Here is an 18,000-nt window from a genome sequence, read left to right on the forward strand (position 1 = left end):
GTATCTAACATTTTTCGATTCAGACACTTGCCGAATAAATTCCTATACAACGTGAGAATGGAATCAAACTGTTTATCAATGGAAAAGTGTGATTTGGGTTTTTTCTAACGAACACTTGAGCCCATCATTAGCATATTGTTAGCTTATAACCAGCTGCTGTTGTTGTTATTTAGCCGCCTCATTGCCAGTTGTCCGGAGAGGGGAGGATTGTATGTCTAATCTCCTGACAATAAGTACGCTTATGCAAGTTTTCATGAGATAGAGCCCCGACTTCAGTTTAGGAAGTAAGGCTCGTGTGGGGGAAGAGGATGACGTTTTATCCAAATGGCTGTCTTGTTGTGTCCTTCCTACGTGTTTTTAAAAACATAGATAAAACATGGGTATGATCCCTCATATCTTGGGTATGAAGGTGCAGAGGAGTTCTCTTCTCCTCAACCTTTGTTATAGTACATATGTGGCTGGTTTCTAGCACACAATTAGACAGAACAGCGATCTTAGCTACCGTATTTAAGTTGCCAGGGCAACATCGCAGCTTCCACATTTTACATATCTCAATTCATAGTTTATAAGAATGCATCACTTGTTGGAAGACATAATTTTACAGTAATCTATGTGCATTTATGTCTATAATATTGTTTTTCTATTAAATTAATATTTTTTAAAAACCCAACCGACTATACCTTTAAGTTGCCATAGGATGCAGGGGATCTTAAATTGAGTGATTGTTCTGGTATTTATTGCTCCTCTTACAGTAAGTCATTGTTGACAGTTCATTGGTTGTGTTCAATATTTTCTCCATTAAGAGAGCTGATGATGCATATGGAGAAAGGGTTTACATTAACACATGGGGATTTATTGTCTTTGTGGTTACGATATATGGTTCACTACTGATATTGATTCCTCTAATCTCTCAGTTGACAAGCTGCTTTAAAGCACATTATGAGGTCAAAAACATAAGGATTTGTCAGGAGGAAGGTGCTCCAAATAGAGCTTTAGGTAGTCGCTGAAATATCTAGCTTTTGAGGGGAGGCCCTGGGAGGAGACGGGTGATGCAATTTCCCAAAGTAGTGTCTGCATCATTGAAATCATGAGATGTTTTGGCCTCTGACTGAGTTCTGTGGCAAGAGCTGAAAACAGTTGAGAGACTCAAAAATGAACACTTCATCATAGGATGGCTGTACATTAAAAAAAACTGATTTTTGTTAAAATATTACATTTAATTTCTATTTACATATGCAGAAAAAAATCTGTAAAATAAAAAAATAAATAAATTTAAATTGAAAGAATGGATGGAACCTAACTCGTGCCATAATGCTAGGAACCTGGTGAATATTAAGAGTTTTTTCACAGTGTGTTTTTCAGTAGGATTACATACAGATAAACAAATGGCCCATCATTTAAAAAAACATGGTTTTTGAATCAATGCACCTCTTCAAACAGTAGCTTCATGGTGGCTTTTCAACCTCTGTGCTCTCTTTTAAAGCATGTTCCAGCGGCCCAAATGAATATGGGAAAAATGCATCTGTATAAACAGCCTGTTAAGTAAACAGGTCTGCACTTCAACAGCTGCTAATGTCAGACTGGAAATTAAAGAATCGTGGGGGGTGGGGGTGGGAAAAGGTGTGTTACACTAAAATAACAGCTCTACAAACACACAAGGACACACCCAAACTGCAGCATGCACAAATGCTCTGTATCCCACTTCCTACCATCTTTTCTTATCACTCTCTCTCTCTCTCTCACTCTCTCTCTCTCACACACACACACACACACACACACACACACACACACACACACACACACACACACACACACACACACACAGTGTTTCTGAGCAGATGCTGGCTGACAGGTTTGAATTCATGCTGGTGAAAAGGTGAGTCAACACCCTCCACTCTTGTCAACACCATTGTGTGTGTGTGTGTGTGTGTGTGTGTGTGTGTGTGTGTGTGTGTGTGTGTGTGTGTGTGTGTGCATTGGATGCTGACAACGAAAAATAATCTAGTGGGGAGAGGGGGAGTAATGTTCAGTTTCTTAGACAAACATCTATTGTACGCATAGAAACCAAATAGGATAAAAGCATTAAAAATAAATAGAGGGAGAATTAATTAAAGTGATTAGGAATCAATTAGAACAGCAGACATTAAGATGATAGAATAAGAAAGTGAGGGGAGGGGTAAAAAAGAAGAAGACATGGAATAAAGTCATACACCATCTTTCTAGCAGATGAATGGGTCCCTGTGGGCGAGAGGCATCACTTCTCATCCTAATTACTCTTCAAACACTGACCCAGTATCAGCTCTCATGTTCTACCCGCATTTAACTCTCCAAGCACTAAAATCGTCTTGCAGGAAAAAGTCGGTGTATAAAATTGGAAGTTAATTATCTATAAGACAAAAAAAAAGGAGAAACTTAATTCACCTTAATTCACCATTAATTTGATAGTTTGGGTCTCAGCTTCGGAAACTGTGAATTTGAAGCACAATTTGCATGCATCATGATTGGTGACTCATCCAAAAAGACTAATGGGAATGCAGTCCTGGGAATACATATTTAATCACAAAGCAACCTTTTGTGTAATGGCCAATATGGTAAATCAGTAGGTCAGCTTATAAGCAAGTGTTGTAATGCAGAGAGACTGTGAAAGCTATAACTCATTGGAATGACATTTTGAAGTAGCTTTTGTCTGCATATAAATGCAACGCAGCCCATGTAGCTGATTGTAAGTGCATTAGTCTGTTTCATCTTCTTCATAGCAGCCAGTGAAGACACTGACCAGTCACAACCAGCTCCATAAATGGACGCCAAACATCGTCTTCAAAAACATGATGATGAAAAATATAATTTTGTCATGACATTCCTCATTAGAACTATTAAAAAATGAATTTACTTAACTACTGTACACAATTGATCTATTTGTCATTAGAAAGCACACCTGCCAGGTGGCCTAGCTCTTCTGTAATCCTTCTAATGATTCAGTGATACTACAGTAAAAATAGAACGACCACCTCTCTACGTATTGGTGGTTGCATTGAATTTGATCAGGTTGGTGAAGGTCTGTACATAACTGCCATATAATTCATAAACACAGACAGTCTGTCAATAAATTTCAGTTGCAGTCAGTCTGTGCCAATCAACTTATCTGTGACCCATCTGCAATCTGTCTCCTTGCAATGAAGGATTCAACTCAGCTGGTTGTCAGCTGGTTATGTTATTCATAAAAGTAAGGCTGCTGAGTGCCTGTGTCATTTTGTAGTTTAATTGCCATCCTTCAACAACTACCTCACTATTTCTGGAGGATTTTTTGAACTGAATCTGAAAAATTGAAGAAATGTTTTTGATAAATAAAAACCTCTCCTGACTGTCTTTTTTTGTTTTTTCCACAAAACGCTTTTTTGGTTCAACCACAGTAAAAGATCAAATTTAGCTGAGGATATTATGATTTGGTAAATGGACTAATTCTTATATAGTGTTTTCTATTCTCCTCACGCTCTATACAACATGCCTCATTCACCCATTCACAAGCACTTCTAAACTCAAGTGCAAACTAATAAACATTCACACACATTCACACACATTCACACTCCGATGAACACAGGTTTTAAAATATATCTTGGTGATACTACGACTTCTTTGCTGGAGAAATGATATTAGATGACAGGTGCTCTTATCCTCAACTAACATGTGTAAGGCTGCTGCTCAGATACATTTTAAGTCTACAGATTCATATTTTTTGGTATTTTTTCTGTTATCTTTTCCTTACCCTTTGCCTACTGTTTTTCTTTGCTATCAAACTATTTTTGCACTCTTATTGTCACGGTCTGCCAGGGCAAGCCGTGGGGATGTTGGAGAAAGGACCCAAACACTGGACTAAGTGCAATGAACAGTGCGTTTATTTACAGTGGCGTAATGTACACCACACAATAAATCTCCAATGTGCTCCCTCAACTCCTGTGTTGTGCCTTCTCCTAAGTGCTGGTATTCCGTGCTCTCTGCTCCTGTGCCTACGCACACCCCGTGCATCCTGCTGTACTGTGTCCCGCTCTCCTCATGGAGTCTAACTCAACGATCCTGCGCCGGAGGAAGCTCCATCGCTCTGTTAAGTAGCTCCCCCGACGAGCTTGATCAGAAGCAGGTGTGTGAGAACCTAGGCGTGACCAGCAGCTGGCAGGGCCACAACCATCAGGCCTGCAGGTAGCTGTCCAGCCACACCCGCAGACAGACACACACACACACGTACACACACCAGCATAGAACACAAGAGCACAGTGCAGAAAACATACATCCAATACAATAATAATAACAGTCCACACTGCTCACGGACCCCGAGTCCCAAGAACCGGGTCCGTGACACTTATACCATCTGTTATTTTCTACTTCCTTGTTTTTCAATCTCTCCACACAGCTTCTTTTTCTATCTGTAAACTCTCGTCTCTATCCTGCATCAGGAACTCGTTTATTTATTCATTTACTGGCAATTGGAGTCCTGCGATTCCAGCTCCACCTCCAGCATCTTTAGATAAATGACATTTCCAAAGCCAGATGGACTACAGATACTGAAATAGTCTGCCATGAGTTCATCAGTCCTACCACTTATCAACATTCAGATTTTTCTGTCTCATTGTTTTTCTTGTCATCGTGGAAAGATAAGAAGAATTGTTTAAAAAAAGAAAGAAGGTTGAAATACACTTAAAAAACACCGCACAGAAATGATCAAATGAAAAAGCAGCTGAGAACAGAGGGTGAATGTGTAGGTCAGATGAGTCAAAATACATAAATCAATACACAGATTGATCGATACACATAGGTTCATCTCACTAAAATTATTTTTCTTAGCAGAAAATCTCCATTTATAGATCCTTTATCAACATCACCAGTAAATACTTTATTATATAATTATTATATAACAATAAGACACTCAGAGTGAGTAACATTGTATCAGACAATGCAATCACATTATCCAGTTTCAGGATATTAAGACACGCGCGTCTTCAGTTGCATTCATCCAAATCGGGACAAAATCTATATCCTCCTGCATCAAATCATCCATAGACCCTTCAGACAGATATTCAAACCCAACTTTCTTAGCATCTTGGATAAATCAATAAACCATTCTTCTTAAATAGCCTACAGCAAGAACTCAGACCTACCCAACTGTAGCATCTAAAACAATATCCAGCTATGGCCTTTTTGCTGATGATACCACTGTTTTCTTTTCTGGTGGTGAACACACATTGCTGGGGTCGGCTAATGATGAAACTGACATGTTTTAAATTTATTTGACACATAGGTAAAACAAGATGACTTTTAGGAAAATTGAATTTCCTAGTGTAATAATAATAAACCTTCTTGAAAATCTATTTTAAGATATACTCTGTCAGTTTAAATTCTTGCATTACTCTTTAATTTTGTCACATCTCAGTTATTGTTCTGAACTATGAGATAAAACAAAGTTACAAAACGTACAATAACGAGAATCCTGTGGAATTGGTCGATTTGGTCAATTTAACACTTGAAATAATTGAAAATTATTGGCCATAAGAGATTGGTCTATTGAACACAAGAGAAATCTCAATGTTAAAGTCGACTTTTTGTTAGAATACTTCAAAACAAACTATGGAACAAAATCCTCAAGAGGAAGCTTTGGACTGCACAGTGCATAGCATAGAACAGAACAGCCCACTGTACATTGTACATGAACAATAAATATTAGATCATTTAAGTACATGTATACAAAGAATATATTTGCACATTGACTACTATGAGTTGTATTTTTGCTTATTTGTAGGAAATGGTAACTCCAGTTGAAATTTGTGCTTATTCTGTTTGCCTTTTGCCTTTTAAGCACATGTGTATATGAACATATTGTGCAGTCATCTGCATGTTTACATTTGTCTGCATGTACAGTGCTGTGAAAAAGTATTTCCTTCCTTCTTAAGTTCCTTTTTTTGTATATTTGTTTTGCTTTTGTTGAATGTTTCAGATTAAACAAATCCAAACCTACTTGATCCTTTGTCTGAAAGTATTTGCTCTCTAAAAGTATGACTGGTTGTGCCACCTTTGTCAGCAAGAACTGCAGTCAAACATTTGCAATTACTGGGAACAACTCTACATGGCTCTGGAGGAATTTTGTCCCACTTTTCTTTGAGAATTATTGGAATTCAACCATGTCTGAGGGTTTTCAAGCATAAAATTCATGTTTGATTTGAGTCCAGCCAAGATCGCTCCAAAACCTGGTTGTTGTTTTTTCATTTGGGTTTTATTGTTTGTTTGTTTCTTTAGTTGCTTGATTTTTGCCATTTAGAGGTGGACTTGCTTTTGTGTTTCAGGTCATGATCTTGCTGTAAAACCCAAATGTGCTTAAGCTTCAGGACAGGAACTGATGCTCAGGTACTGTCTTTCAAGATTTTTTGGAAGAGAGCAGAATTCATGGTTCCATCATGTAAGGCAACTCATCCTGGTGCTGAAACAGCAAAGCAGTCCCAGACCATCACACCACCACGTTTGACTGATGATAATGTTTTTTATGAAATGCTGTTTAGTTTTATGCCACCTACCGCGGGACTCAAACCTTTCAAAAAGTTCAACAACAAAAGTCTTGGGGGTATATTGAGATATTTCTTTACAAATGTGAGATCTTTGTGTTCTTTTGGGTGAGCAGTAGTTTTCACCTTGGAACTCTTGGGTGCCATTTTTGCCTGGTCTTTTTCTTATTGTTGAATCATGAAATCTGGCCTCAAATGAGGTCTGCAGTTCTTTAGATGTTGTTTCTGGGTGAGTTGTCGATGTAGGCCAGCCACTGTTTCAAGTCCCCTAACCTTAGAAATGGCTTCGTAACCCTTTCCTGATAGATGGCAGTGACTTTGTTTCTTAGATCTTGACATGGTGTGTTGATTTTTTAAAGATCTTTTAGCCTACATAACTTTGTTCCATTTAAGTGATTTCTTTCCTTAACATGTCTGGTAGCAATGAGGTCTGGGTGTGGCTAATCTAACTGAACTCAGCTTTTCAAAAAAATGTGGTTAATCGCAGTTAATTCATAGGTTAATATTGGGGGCAATTACTGTGTGACAAATATGCAACTAAGTGTATGTGTTCTACCAATGTAAACGATTCATTTTAGAAAGGCCACATTTATGACATTTTCTTCTTCCTGCACCTTTTTATTCAAACTTGAATAAAAATAAATGAGTAGAATACACTCCAGATATGAAATTAGCTCTTGATTTGAGTCATTTGAGCACTTGTTAAACTAATTGAACCAGAAAAGGTTATCCGTCCAAACAAAAAGCAAAAATAGTGTTTGCCACTAGTAAGTTTTATCTTCAAGTGCTGCTTCTTTATATTGTCAAGTGCAAGTGCTGTCACTGTGGTTCATTTCCAGGCTTCATCAAGACTGAATAGGATGCAAAGTAATTTGATAATGCCCACTCAGCATTTAAACAAGTTCTCAGCCTGCATTAAATATCCTTCACATCTCTGATCGCAGAATTTAGTGCTTACTGACAGAGAGAAATTATTTCAGCCAATTTCACCCATTAATTCTTGCATTACAGACACGCTATGGCTAGTAGAGATCATTTTCCATCACTCTCTTCTCATCTTTTTCATCTCCTCATCCCTATAGAGCCACACTTCCGTGGTCACGATAAATAAGTAAAAATGTGCACTAGCTGCCTCCTGGTAAACAATACTGACATTTAGCACAGGAGGCGAGATTGCCCTCAGAGTAAATTCATCTCCTTCCCCCTTGTCTTTAATTCAGGTTGGGGTGACATGACATAGTGCATTGATTCCATCCAGAGAAACAGTATATTCTCATTCCCTTTCACAATGAGGTTAAATGTCAGGGTCAGCCACAAAACACGCCTTTAAACGGGGTGGAAACTTACAAAAAATGGCAACCGAGCCTCCTCCCTTATATTTTATGTACAACATTTTGGCATTAATTTATCATGGACAGTTTCATTTGTGGTGTGAAACTGATTCTAGACAGCTAGTCCTTCTGGACCAGCATTTAGGAGTTAGTGTTTTTTTCCACTATTCTTTATTTATCTATGGTACTTAATGCAGTTGTCAACTTGCAGTGGTGGCTCAGCTGACGTCTTACGTAGTCTCTTCACTTCACACTTCTTTTAAAATCCCATTTCTCACAAAGATGTTCTGCTATTTCTGAAACTATCCTCTCCATAAATTTGATGTGTCTTTTCTGATCAAAAGAAACATACTGCAAACTTGTTTATGAAAAACAATCTCTCACTTTTTTCGCCACCTGTCCAAAAACTTTCCATCTCAGTTTGCAGCAGGAGCCTTCATTTCTAGTGTCATATATCAGGGCAGCAGCTCTTCAAATACATATGACTCCAGCAGCTCCAAGAGGAAATTGCTGCATCACCAGCCGATAGGAATTAACTTCAATTTTAGTATGTAGCATCCTAATTATGCATGATAATTAGTTAAATGTGTCCACCAGCTGCCTGCTGGTAAGTAATGCGGTCACAGCTCATATTCATTTAGAAGAGAGAGCAAGACTGCCTTTGAAATACATTCATTTGTCTTTTAATCAGTTCTGTGTGGCATAAAGTAACTACTGTAGAGGAATAATAAACCTCTAAAGCTTTGGGTTATAATCACACCTATAATTATACCACCTATACAGTAAATCTCCATCTCTGATGACACAGCCATCAAAAAGAAAGTAATTTTGTCCTGTTGGAGTTTATGCTGATACTCTGGCTTCCTCCAATTAAAATACATGTAAAAGATGCATACATGTAATACACATAAAAAGAATAAAGCTAGTTTCAGAACTGGCCTCACTGATTCCAGCCAAACGTAGAAATCTCAGAATCACCTGAAACTAATAAAATTTGCTCCAAAACCCTCACAGATCAGCTGAATGTTCGCTTTATTTTTTATTCAAACTTACTTTCGAGTTTGACTGACAGCAAAGCCAAAAAATCATTTTGCACTGAAGCGCTTAAAAAGCATTCCCCGTCCTACTCTCTCAAGTCTGCAGCACCACCAGCAGCAACCGGTTAAAATTTGTCTAACAAAACCACAAACTATTGTGAGTCAGCAAAAAGATGCTGGAGATTATGCTTGCTCTTACCTTTCTGTAAACAATCATGTTGGGCGTGTCATCATCTGGGTCCACGATGCTCATGGACCTCGTGGAGAGCAGAGGTCGAGACGGGGTCGTCTGGGCGATCTCCTTCGGTTCCTCAGCCCCTTCGTCAGGTTCAGTCTTCTCCACGGGGCTCGACTGCTGCTGCTCCTCTTCCTTCTCCTTCTCCCCTCCTTCCTTCTGCTGTTGCTGCTGCTGCTGTGCCTCAGCCATCTCTCCCTTACAGTCGCCTTCCCCGTGTGTTAAATTATCCTCTCTTCTTTGTCTTCTCTTCTTTATTTCCAACTGTGCTGTCTCCAGAGTCTAGGGAAAGAAAGAGAGAGAGAAACAAAGTGATGAATTGGACCATAGAACTCAGCATTGGGCTCCAGTCTCCCATGTCTCTCTATTTTCTGGTTTTCTGTCAGCAGCCACAGGATGGATGCAATGGAGGCGTCATCAATTCTCCTACTTTTCTCTGTTATCCCTTCTACGCTACTCCCTCCAGACCCGTCACATGAGACTGAAGTTAAAGGAGAATAAAATACATTCTGTTTTTGCTTGATTATTCCAGTCAATCATTTCAGTTTGTGGGACATCATATTTCCTGGCATATAAGAGCGTCACTTGCTTCTTTCCCACAAAGAATGTGATGTCTTGTTTTACAGGGGGAATAAAAATTTGTTTCTTCAGTTAAAATTAGACATCTTGTGCATGAATTAATTCAAATGATGAAAATCAGTCAGACGAATATCTCATTTAGAAAACTAATTTGCATGTTCATTTCCATTCAGAGAAGCAGAAGGATAGCAGCAAGAGTGAAAGGGAAGGTTTACAAGATGGTAGTGAGGCCTGCTATGATGTAGAGTTTGGAGACAGCAGTAGTGACAAAAAGACAGGAGGCTGTGCTGGAGGTGACAGAGTTGAAGATGAATTGTGTTACGAGTGACCAAAATGGACAGGATTAGAAATGAGTATATCAGAGGGACAACTCAGGTCGAGCGGCGTGGAAACTATGTGGAGGATGCTGAAGATGGAGTTGCCAGGCAGGAGTAAAAGAGGAAGAGCACAGATAAGATTCATGGGTGTAGCGAAGGAGGACATGGAGACTGTTGCAAAAATGATTGCACATTATTCCAATAAACCACTCACAAAGTACAGAAACAAATTGCAGCAGGTTAAATGTTGATTTTAAACCCCATAAAATTGCCCTTTAATTTACTACAGAACAACCAATCACCGAATCATGCACAATACATGCAATATATATGACTCCACACACACACACACTGGTGACATCCCATTACTGTCTGTGCTCTTCTGACAGCTGTCAAAATATTGTTGTGTGACACTTGAGCTCAGATTAGGTGCAAGAAGGAGAAGGTTCAAAGTCAGATAGGGGGCAAACAGCTGGAAAGAGAAATGAAACACACTTGACACCCTGGTTTCTATATGAGGGCTCCATCTATGCATCCTCTTTTCCTCTGTGCTCATCAGTGCCAGAAGATTTTATCCCAAACGTAACTGGGACCAGATGCCTTTCCATTTAGTCCATTGTAAAAGAAATAATAGCTTCTGACTGATTCATCTGCAGACAGCTAGTCTCTTTGCTGGCTGCAACACAGTGAATGTGCAAAATAACGTTACACAGGCCTGGAAATCGAAACAATTCTGCACTCGATTAAATGAGTCTGGTTGCAAACCGCGCAATGAAAATGCAAAACAAATCTAATCTGCGCACTCTATAGGAAATGTCATGATAGCGAGCTCTTCCTTGTGTTGCAGATAACTGAATCCTTACAACAATATACCTGGAAACTGCCAAATATGCACTCATGATAATGGAAACACACTCCATTATTTCATTTCAGTTTAATTTATTCATTTCTTTTGCAATGCAAACCAGAAGAGTTTGCACATAATCTCAGTGAGACGAAGGTTTCCTGGAAACATTTATCTGAGAAAATATTTGTGGAAGAAATTATAGACTTTAGGTGTATGACTGGAAGATGATTCTGCTCAGAGAAAAGAAGTATTTTCCACTTTGTGTTTCCACTCAGTAAAATCTTTAAAAAAGACCATCACACTCACCACTAAATATAAAGAACTGAAATGTGAATGAAGGCCTGATGCAGGTTATCAAAGCAAAATGTCTTCCTAGAACTTCGGCCAAATGTTGGCAAAGAGTTTTTAATAGTGTCCACCTGTGCTTCATAAACCATGTATACATGGGAAATGTAGTTCACATGTGTAGTTCCCAAAAGCTAGCATGCATGGTGAGAAGGAGAGCAAAACTAAAACCTGAGTTAAAGTTCTTTTTTCTTTAACTGGGAATTCACTGTAAGAAACAGTGTTTTTAGTCATTTAAATGTTTATCTATTGCTTATTTACTTTGGTGCAGTATGAATGGGCAGAGGAAAACTAGCAAAACTTGAAAATACAGTTAAAAGTGAAGTCACATTTTCTAAAACTGTCCACAGGCTCAGACTGGAGTCATTGCCGGGCCAATTCTAGTCCCGGGCCTCATGTTTGACACCCCTGCTGTAGGAAAGAAAAAATCAAATTTATCTAATTTAATCAATTTGTAAATATTAACAGTGTAAGCATGTTGTCAGCTGAAGATATAAAGGTATCAGAGCTGAAATTTGACACAGAATCAGTGTGGGTGCCTGCATCCGCAGTATCATCATCGTGAGCATCATGTGTTGATATGCTATTTCAATCGTACATAATCTCGTATTCTGAAGCAAAATTAGAAGTTAAAGAACTGCCACAAAGCAATTTCTGCTTCATGCCCAAAGAGTGAAAAGAGAAAGGAAGAAAAATGACAGCAGACTTGAGCGTGATTGGTTGTAGGATGATTAGGTTTGGCATGTTGGGAAACATCCACAGATCTGAAGACAAGATCAATACCACTCTCATATCTATATGGAAACTACAAAGCTTCAGCCAGAGGCTAGTGTAGCTTAGCTTATCTCAGAAACAGGTGCACCTAGGTTGTGTATTATATTTAGTTCATGTATTACTCATAAAGCCGCTTACAAAGACACATATTGGTAGCACATCTTCTTTCGTGCTAGTAAGCTAAACATTAAATAATAAGAATCGAACTGAAGTTAAGAAAGTGGTTTTGACTGGGTTAAGAGTAAATGGCAGTTTTGTGTCATCTGAAGTGAATTTAATGTCCTTTTTAAGTCGACACTCTCATTAACCAGCTGTTTGTGTGTGTCTGAATGTGTGAGAGGATATACTGTACAAAGTGTCCATGTGTCCACGAGCTTTCTGGTGCTGAAGAAAAGACAGGGACACCGTCTGCTTAACTGCTGCTCCAAACCAGCAGTCAATGCTTAGAAGTGATGCCTGGTTTGTTTCTCTGAACTGTTCAAGTTTAAACTCCCATTTTCTTTCCATCCTGCTCCTGGAATGTCGTAAAGTTGCGTAGGCTGGGATCAATACCTCCAACATTCGCTCTAACACTCTGGATTTTGGAAAGAAATGAAATGTTCAGATTGAACATTCACATGAGATCATCCTCTATCGCACAGTTATTTAATTAATGGTTCACAGGGGAGCCTCACCCCTGTTGATAGAGATGCTTTAGTTGGCCTAATTGCTTTAAAGAACTTCCAGAGTCAGCTTTGGTCACTCTGAAAGCCTCTGATGTAATGCCTAATCTATTTATCCAAAATTAGATGAACGTGAGGATGAAGAAGATATAAAGGGACCACACACGCCTCATTTTATGAAACGCAAACAACATGTTTTTACAGAAGCATTAAAATCTTCCTATGTTAAGCCCTCAAACTTCTTTAGAACCGCCAGCTCAGGAAACTCCTTCCTGTGGTGTTTACGAGGCTTCAATCGATGTGCTGTGATGTCTTCGTGAGAGCCTGTAGGTGTAGAGTCCTTTGTTTGTTCGGCGCTCGTGTTAGCTACGTACAATTACAAGTAAAGCACAGTTTTTTAAACTTCACTTAAGCTTTATCTTTCTTCTTCTTAAATGCAAAAGACTAACAAGCACGCTTGAATTTCAGCTGATGTCTTCACCAGCTCAGCGTTCAGCTCTACATAATTGGAACAAATCAAGCGCTGCCACAGAAATGATACTCGATTGCAAGAAAATGAACACTGAGAAAGGCATCAGTCAAAACATTTGTGCTCGCTCCTCTTTTGCACTACAAAGGAATAACAACAGTGAAAGTGTTGTGATGTAATTTGAAGTCACTGAAGAAGAAAAAAATAAAATAAAATAAAAATAGGCCCCAGGTTTCAGGAAATTAAATGACTGAAAGAAACGCATGACATTTATTTTTATACTTGTCGCAGATTAATACTCTAAATTATTCTGATTACATTTAGAGGTGAACATTTATTTAACCACCCCCCTTTCCTTTAAAACACACTGCGATGACAGGAAGTGGATGCGGTGAGTGAGATCTCTTGCTGTGTCTAAAGTCTGCGCTATCCTTTTCCCTCTGGACCCTCCACAGTGCAACGCACACCCAGCGTTTGCTTCACCTTCCATCGAAAACCACCCCAGGGAGGGCTGCATGAGGATGTCTGGCTATTTTACACAAAAGCCTGGCTACAAATATAAGGAACACCACAAGTTTAGAAGCCATTCAACCTTATAAAGAGTCAAATGCGTGGAGTTGTGTGTGTGGTTTATCAGGCAGACTGCATTTAACAGCATATATCACACAGTAATGGTTCATTCACATCTTGTTTAAGATACGAAACATATTAAGAGCTTCTGTATATTTATGGTACAGTACTGTATCTTTTTCTTGTGTGATCATGTAAATTCAAGTTCAAATCCTTGATTGTTTTTTTTACGTGTGATCTAGTTACCAGGGTTTGTGTAGCAGAAAGCTGTGCTGAGGTTTAGACAGCAATGAGTGAGACTACCATAGAAATTCGCCAGTCTTCACCTTGGGTGGTTGATACAATTTTGAGCAGGTCAGGAATACTGTAACCTTGTGAGGCAAGAAGTGAATACCAAGCTGCAAACACAGTTTAAGCATAACAGGAAACTGCATTCAGAGTACACAGAGGAGGACACCCACAGGTAATTTTAGGGTAATAAACTGTTTATGCTCTCATACTGTTCCTCTTTATACTACTGTAGTAGCACTAATATGATTGTAAAATCTCATCCACACTACTGACAATATGATGTCATAAAGCTTAATGCACAGTATTCTTAATTACTGTAAATCCAGCTACCAACTGGGTCATTCCAACACAAATCTTCACATTTTTTAGAACATTTTCTGCTCACTCGTTCTTTTTTTCCACTTTTTTTGTTAGATATTCATGTTCAAGGGTTGTCTCGGATTTTCAAAGTGTGAAAAAAGCAGGTAATATTAAAAAAAAGTATTTTATATAAAAAGCTACAAACTTTGGACATAAAATTTTTAGCCAAATTGGAGATAGGCAAGCAGAGAGCCCACAGTGATTTGAGACTGTATGACCTTTAACAGTGAAATTACAGTGTAGCGTTCATTGAAATGAATCTAATAAAGTATTGTGCCACACCTCTTAATCTCTGAATTCACGTGTTTTCAGCTCCATTCCCATAGCTGTATGAAATCGAGCACCTGCCCATGCAGTTTATTAAAAGTTGGTTCCAAGGTCTCAGTATCATTGAGCAGCAGTTTCTTAACTGCTAATCTAACTGGGGGTCATATAAGTGCTGGATCGTGCTTGATAAGAGTTCAGCAGCCTACAACAAAGCTAGGCTAGACTATTAAGCCCCACATCCACAGCTAGGATCAACTTTAGAATCACCATTTAACCCGTCACTGGACTGTAGGCAGAAAGATCTTGGAGGCTCCGAGAGAACATGCAAACCCCACAAAGAAAGGCCAGAGCCTCGTCCAAAATCTTCTATCACTTGGGAATTTATTTTTAGAACAATGTAGGAGTGAGCACCTGGTCACAATATAAAAACTTCTATGCTTTGTGAGGCTGCGACAAATCAGTCACAAGCGTTTTACTGATATAAGCCACTGGTGCTGGCCGATAAGGCCAAAGCTGGCACTTGTTTATCTTTTTCAGTTCATCCTCGACCTTTAAAGATCTGATTTTCTTCTACAACCGAACAAATTTTTGCATGATGGTGACGTCAAAACTTGTGCATCCACATTTGACCATAAAGTCAATCAGGTAAGCAATGCTCTGACAGTCCACAGATAACTAAATCAAGATAACGTGTAATTATGCAGCATTAATATAAACATCAGTATCACTGCTTAATAGCCAGAACCGGGCTCAAATCGTCATCTGTCTTAATGTGTGGAGAGCTTAAGTTTGATGGATGATGGTCGTGCATGTCTGCATACCAACAGTGACATAGATCTCTCTCTCGGTCTCACTCCGACCTCTTTCTGTGGTCTCTCTATCCTCACAGAACCGCTTCACCCCCCGCAAACACACACACCCAGCACGCTGCAGCCTAATTTACACGACACAGTCCGCAACAACCAGCAGCACGCATTTTTACGCGCGTACTTTACCCTACACACACACACACACACACACACCACACCTCTCTCACTATCTTCCTCACAAATTTCCGTGCGCATCCCAACAGATGCACAGAGGACGAAAACGCGCAAATTGATTTCAAACATGCACTTGTGCACTTCAAGTGTCCCCGACAGATCACCTGAGGTCTCTTTAATCCCAGGTGGGGAAAACTGCATCCTCCGTGTCACCCTCCGAAATATTAATTACTCCAGCAACAGCCAAGCAACACCTCAAGCACAGCAAACTGAGAACACCGCTGCAATGACAAATAACAGAGGCTTTACCAGTAGGAGCGTTAAAAGCGCACGCAACAACATTTCAGTTTTCTTTTATGCATCTTTCACCACTAATAATACCGCCACTCGTATTCCCTCTGCTCCAGCCTCTCCCCCTTCTCCCCGTCCCTTACCTCTGCAGCCGGCTTATCTCTCTCTCGGAGCTCAGGAGCCAAGAAGCAGCTTCACCGACCGACCCATCAAACCGCCGCACAGTGGAGAGAGAGAGAGAGAGAGCGCGAGAGAGAGGGAGAGAGAGACCGTGTTTGGAATATGGGAATCATTATACTGCAACAGTTCAGATAGTAGGTGTAATCATTTATTATCGCACCTGGTATTCCAGGGCAATCCCAAACTTGCACGAATTTGGGATTTTAGGAGTTTACGCAGAGTGTGCATCTCTCTATTGTGTGTGATTGTCAATCCCCCCTCCGATGAAGGTTCACCAACAAATTAGGTGGTTGTTTATTTTTTCAGGGTCAGGGGAATGTTGTGGTTATGGTCATGGTTAGGTTGGGTTTGTAGGATAGTGGAAAAGCCAGCTTTACATCTGTGTAGGCACCACTTATCCTGAAGATTAACAAATACTGTTAACTCAATATTTGATATGTTCACGTACTGGCTCTGTTATCTGCACTGTTATCAAAGAAATATTGGCTGTAAACAATTTTTAGATTATTGTATTGTATACTGTTTGTATTCATAATGTACACGGTGTCACATAAAGTGTCCAGTCAAGCTAGTCATATTCATATGTTCCATTATCATAAGTTGTGAATTTTCCCTGCAGGGTCTTATGGTTTTACACAATAATACTTGACCCTCTGTCTGCAGACACAAGTCCCTGTGCTGCTGTTTCCCCTCTTTGCCTTAAAATCCATTGATGTCATAATGCCCACACAGGATATGAGAAGATTTGACTGCAAAACCAGGAAATTGTATGTGAGAAAACAACATACATGCAGACAAAGAAGGTACGTTTTCCAAACAACTGTACTCACACTGTTCATAATTATCCTGATAATACAGCCTGAAATTACTATAAAATGAATATGGACACAACTTTATGGAAAAAATGCATGATAGAAAAGAAGTTTCAAAATAAAATGAAAACAAATTAGAATTGGATAAATGGAAGAAAATGGATGCTAGAGGTTGTACCTGGAAATGGAAGGCAGCTAGTTAATTAACCTGACTCCTGAGTGGTGTTTGCCAGACATGAAGAACCATCATCTTCCAGTGTGTTTGCACATTTCTTTCTCCAGATGAATAATATTTAAATTTGAACCACCTCATCCAATTTCTCTCTTGCTTTCTCTGCTTATTTATGCTGTTTTGAAGCTCGCTCTTCCACCGCCGCTGCCATCGCCTTGTCAGTGGCCGTCTCAAGATAACAATTAGTTCAATGAAGAGAAAAGAGGCTTTGTTGGATAAGAAAATTAGCCTGTTGTCATGGGGAAAACAACTAAGAGAATAGGGAAAAATGCACTAATCAGGCACAACATTTAAAAAAACCACCTGCTTAATTTTGCCAAGGTCCCACCTTGTGTGGTCTGTAAGGACATGGATGGGGGGAGGGGAACCAAGACGTTGACAGAAGATCATTTGAATTCTGTGGTTTCACAGGTAAAGCATTGTTAGATATGGGTAATCCAACGGATGCTCAATCCAGTTTAAATATGTGGATTTGGAATTCTGGTTGAACATCCTGGTCTCTTTGCTGGGTTCCTTGAGCTGTTCCTGAGCAGTTTTTGCATTGCTGGGGAGGTCGCTGCTATTGTGCAGGGGTGGCAAGTGACAAATTAACATCCGCATGGATGCCAGGATCCAATATATCCCAGCGTAACCTTGCACTATAATGAGATAATCACTGTTATTTTCTTCAGTTATCAGTAGTTTTAAGTTTTCAGCTGATTGGTAGATATTTATAACTCTTCTCAGTGCTTTTGTAGCTGTGAATTTTAAATGCACGGCAAGGCACTTTCTGAAATAAATGCACCCACAAGCTTGCTAATATCCCCTACATGGGAAATTATCTGAAATACTCACTCCCTCTCTTAAGTCTTTTTCTTTTTCTTTTGCTCTTCG

At 39.4% G+C, this 18,000-nt stretch overlaps 1 protein-coding gene across 2 annotated transcripts in view; it reads right to left on the reverse strand.

Annotated features, from left to right (window-relative positions):
• Positions 1–16,155, reverse strand: part of LOC146371959 (regulator of G-protein signaling 6-like) — a 99,565-nt gene extending 83,410 nt beyond the window's left edge. The window contains exons 1-2 of one of the 2 annotated variants that reach the window (XM_084954252.1): positions 16,047–16,155; positions 9,113–9,430 (exon numbers count right to left, since the gene is read on the reverse strand). In XM_084954252.1, the coding sequence (XP_084810378.1) occupies positions 9,113–9,340 (228 nt within the window). In that variant the 5' untranslated portion in view covers positions 9,341–9,430; positions 16,047–16,155. Of the gene's footprint in view, positions 1–9,112; positions 9,431–15,776; positions 15,888–16,046 lie in introns of those variants that run through there. The other variant, XM_084954253.1, reaches the window with a different exon arrangement.
• Between the last annotated feature and the right edge of the window lie 1,845 nt (positions 16,156–18,000).

Source organism: Perissodus microlepis, chromosome 15 (assembly GCF_051167445.1).
Source record: "Perissodus microlepis isolate ML-2025 ecotype Zambia chromosome 15, ASM5116744v1, whole genome shotgun sequence".
NCBI lineage: Eukaryota > Metazoa > Chordata > Actinopteri > Cichliformes > Cichlidae > Perissodus > Perissodus microlepis.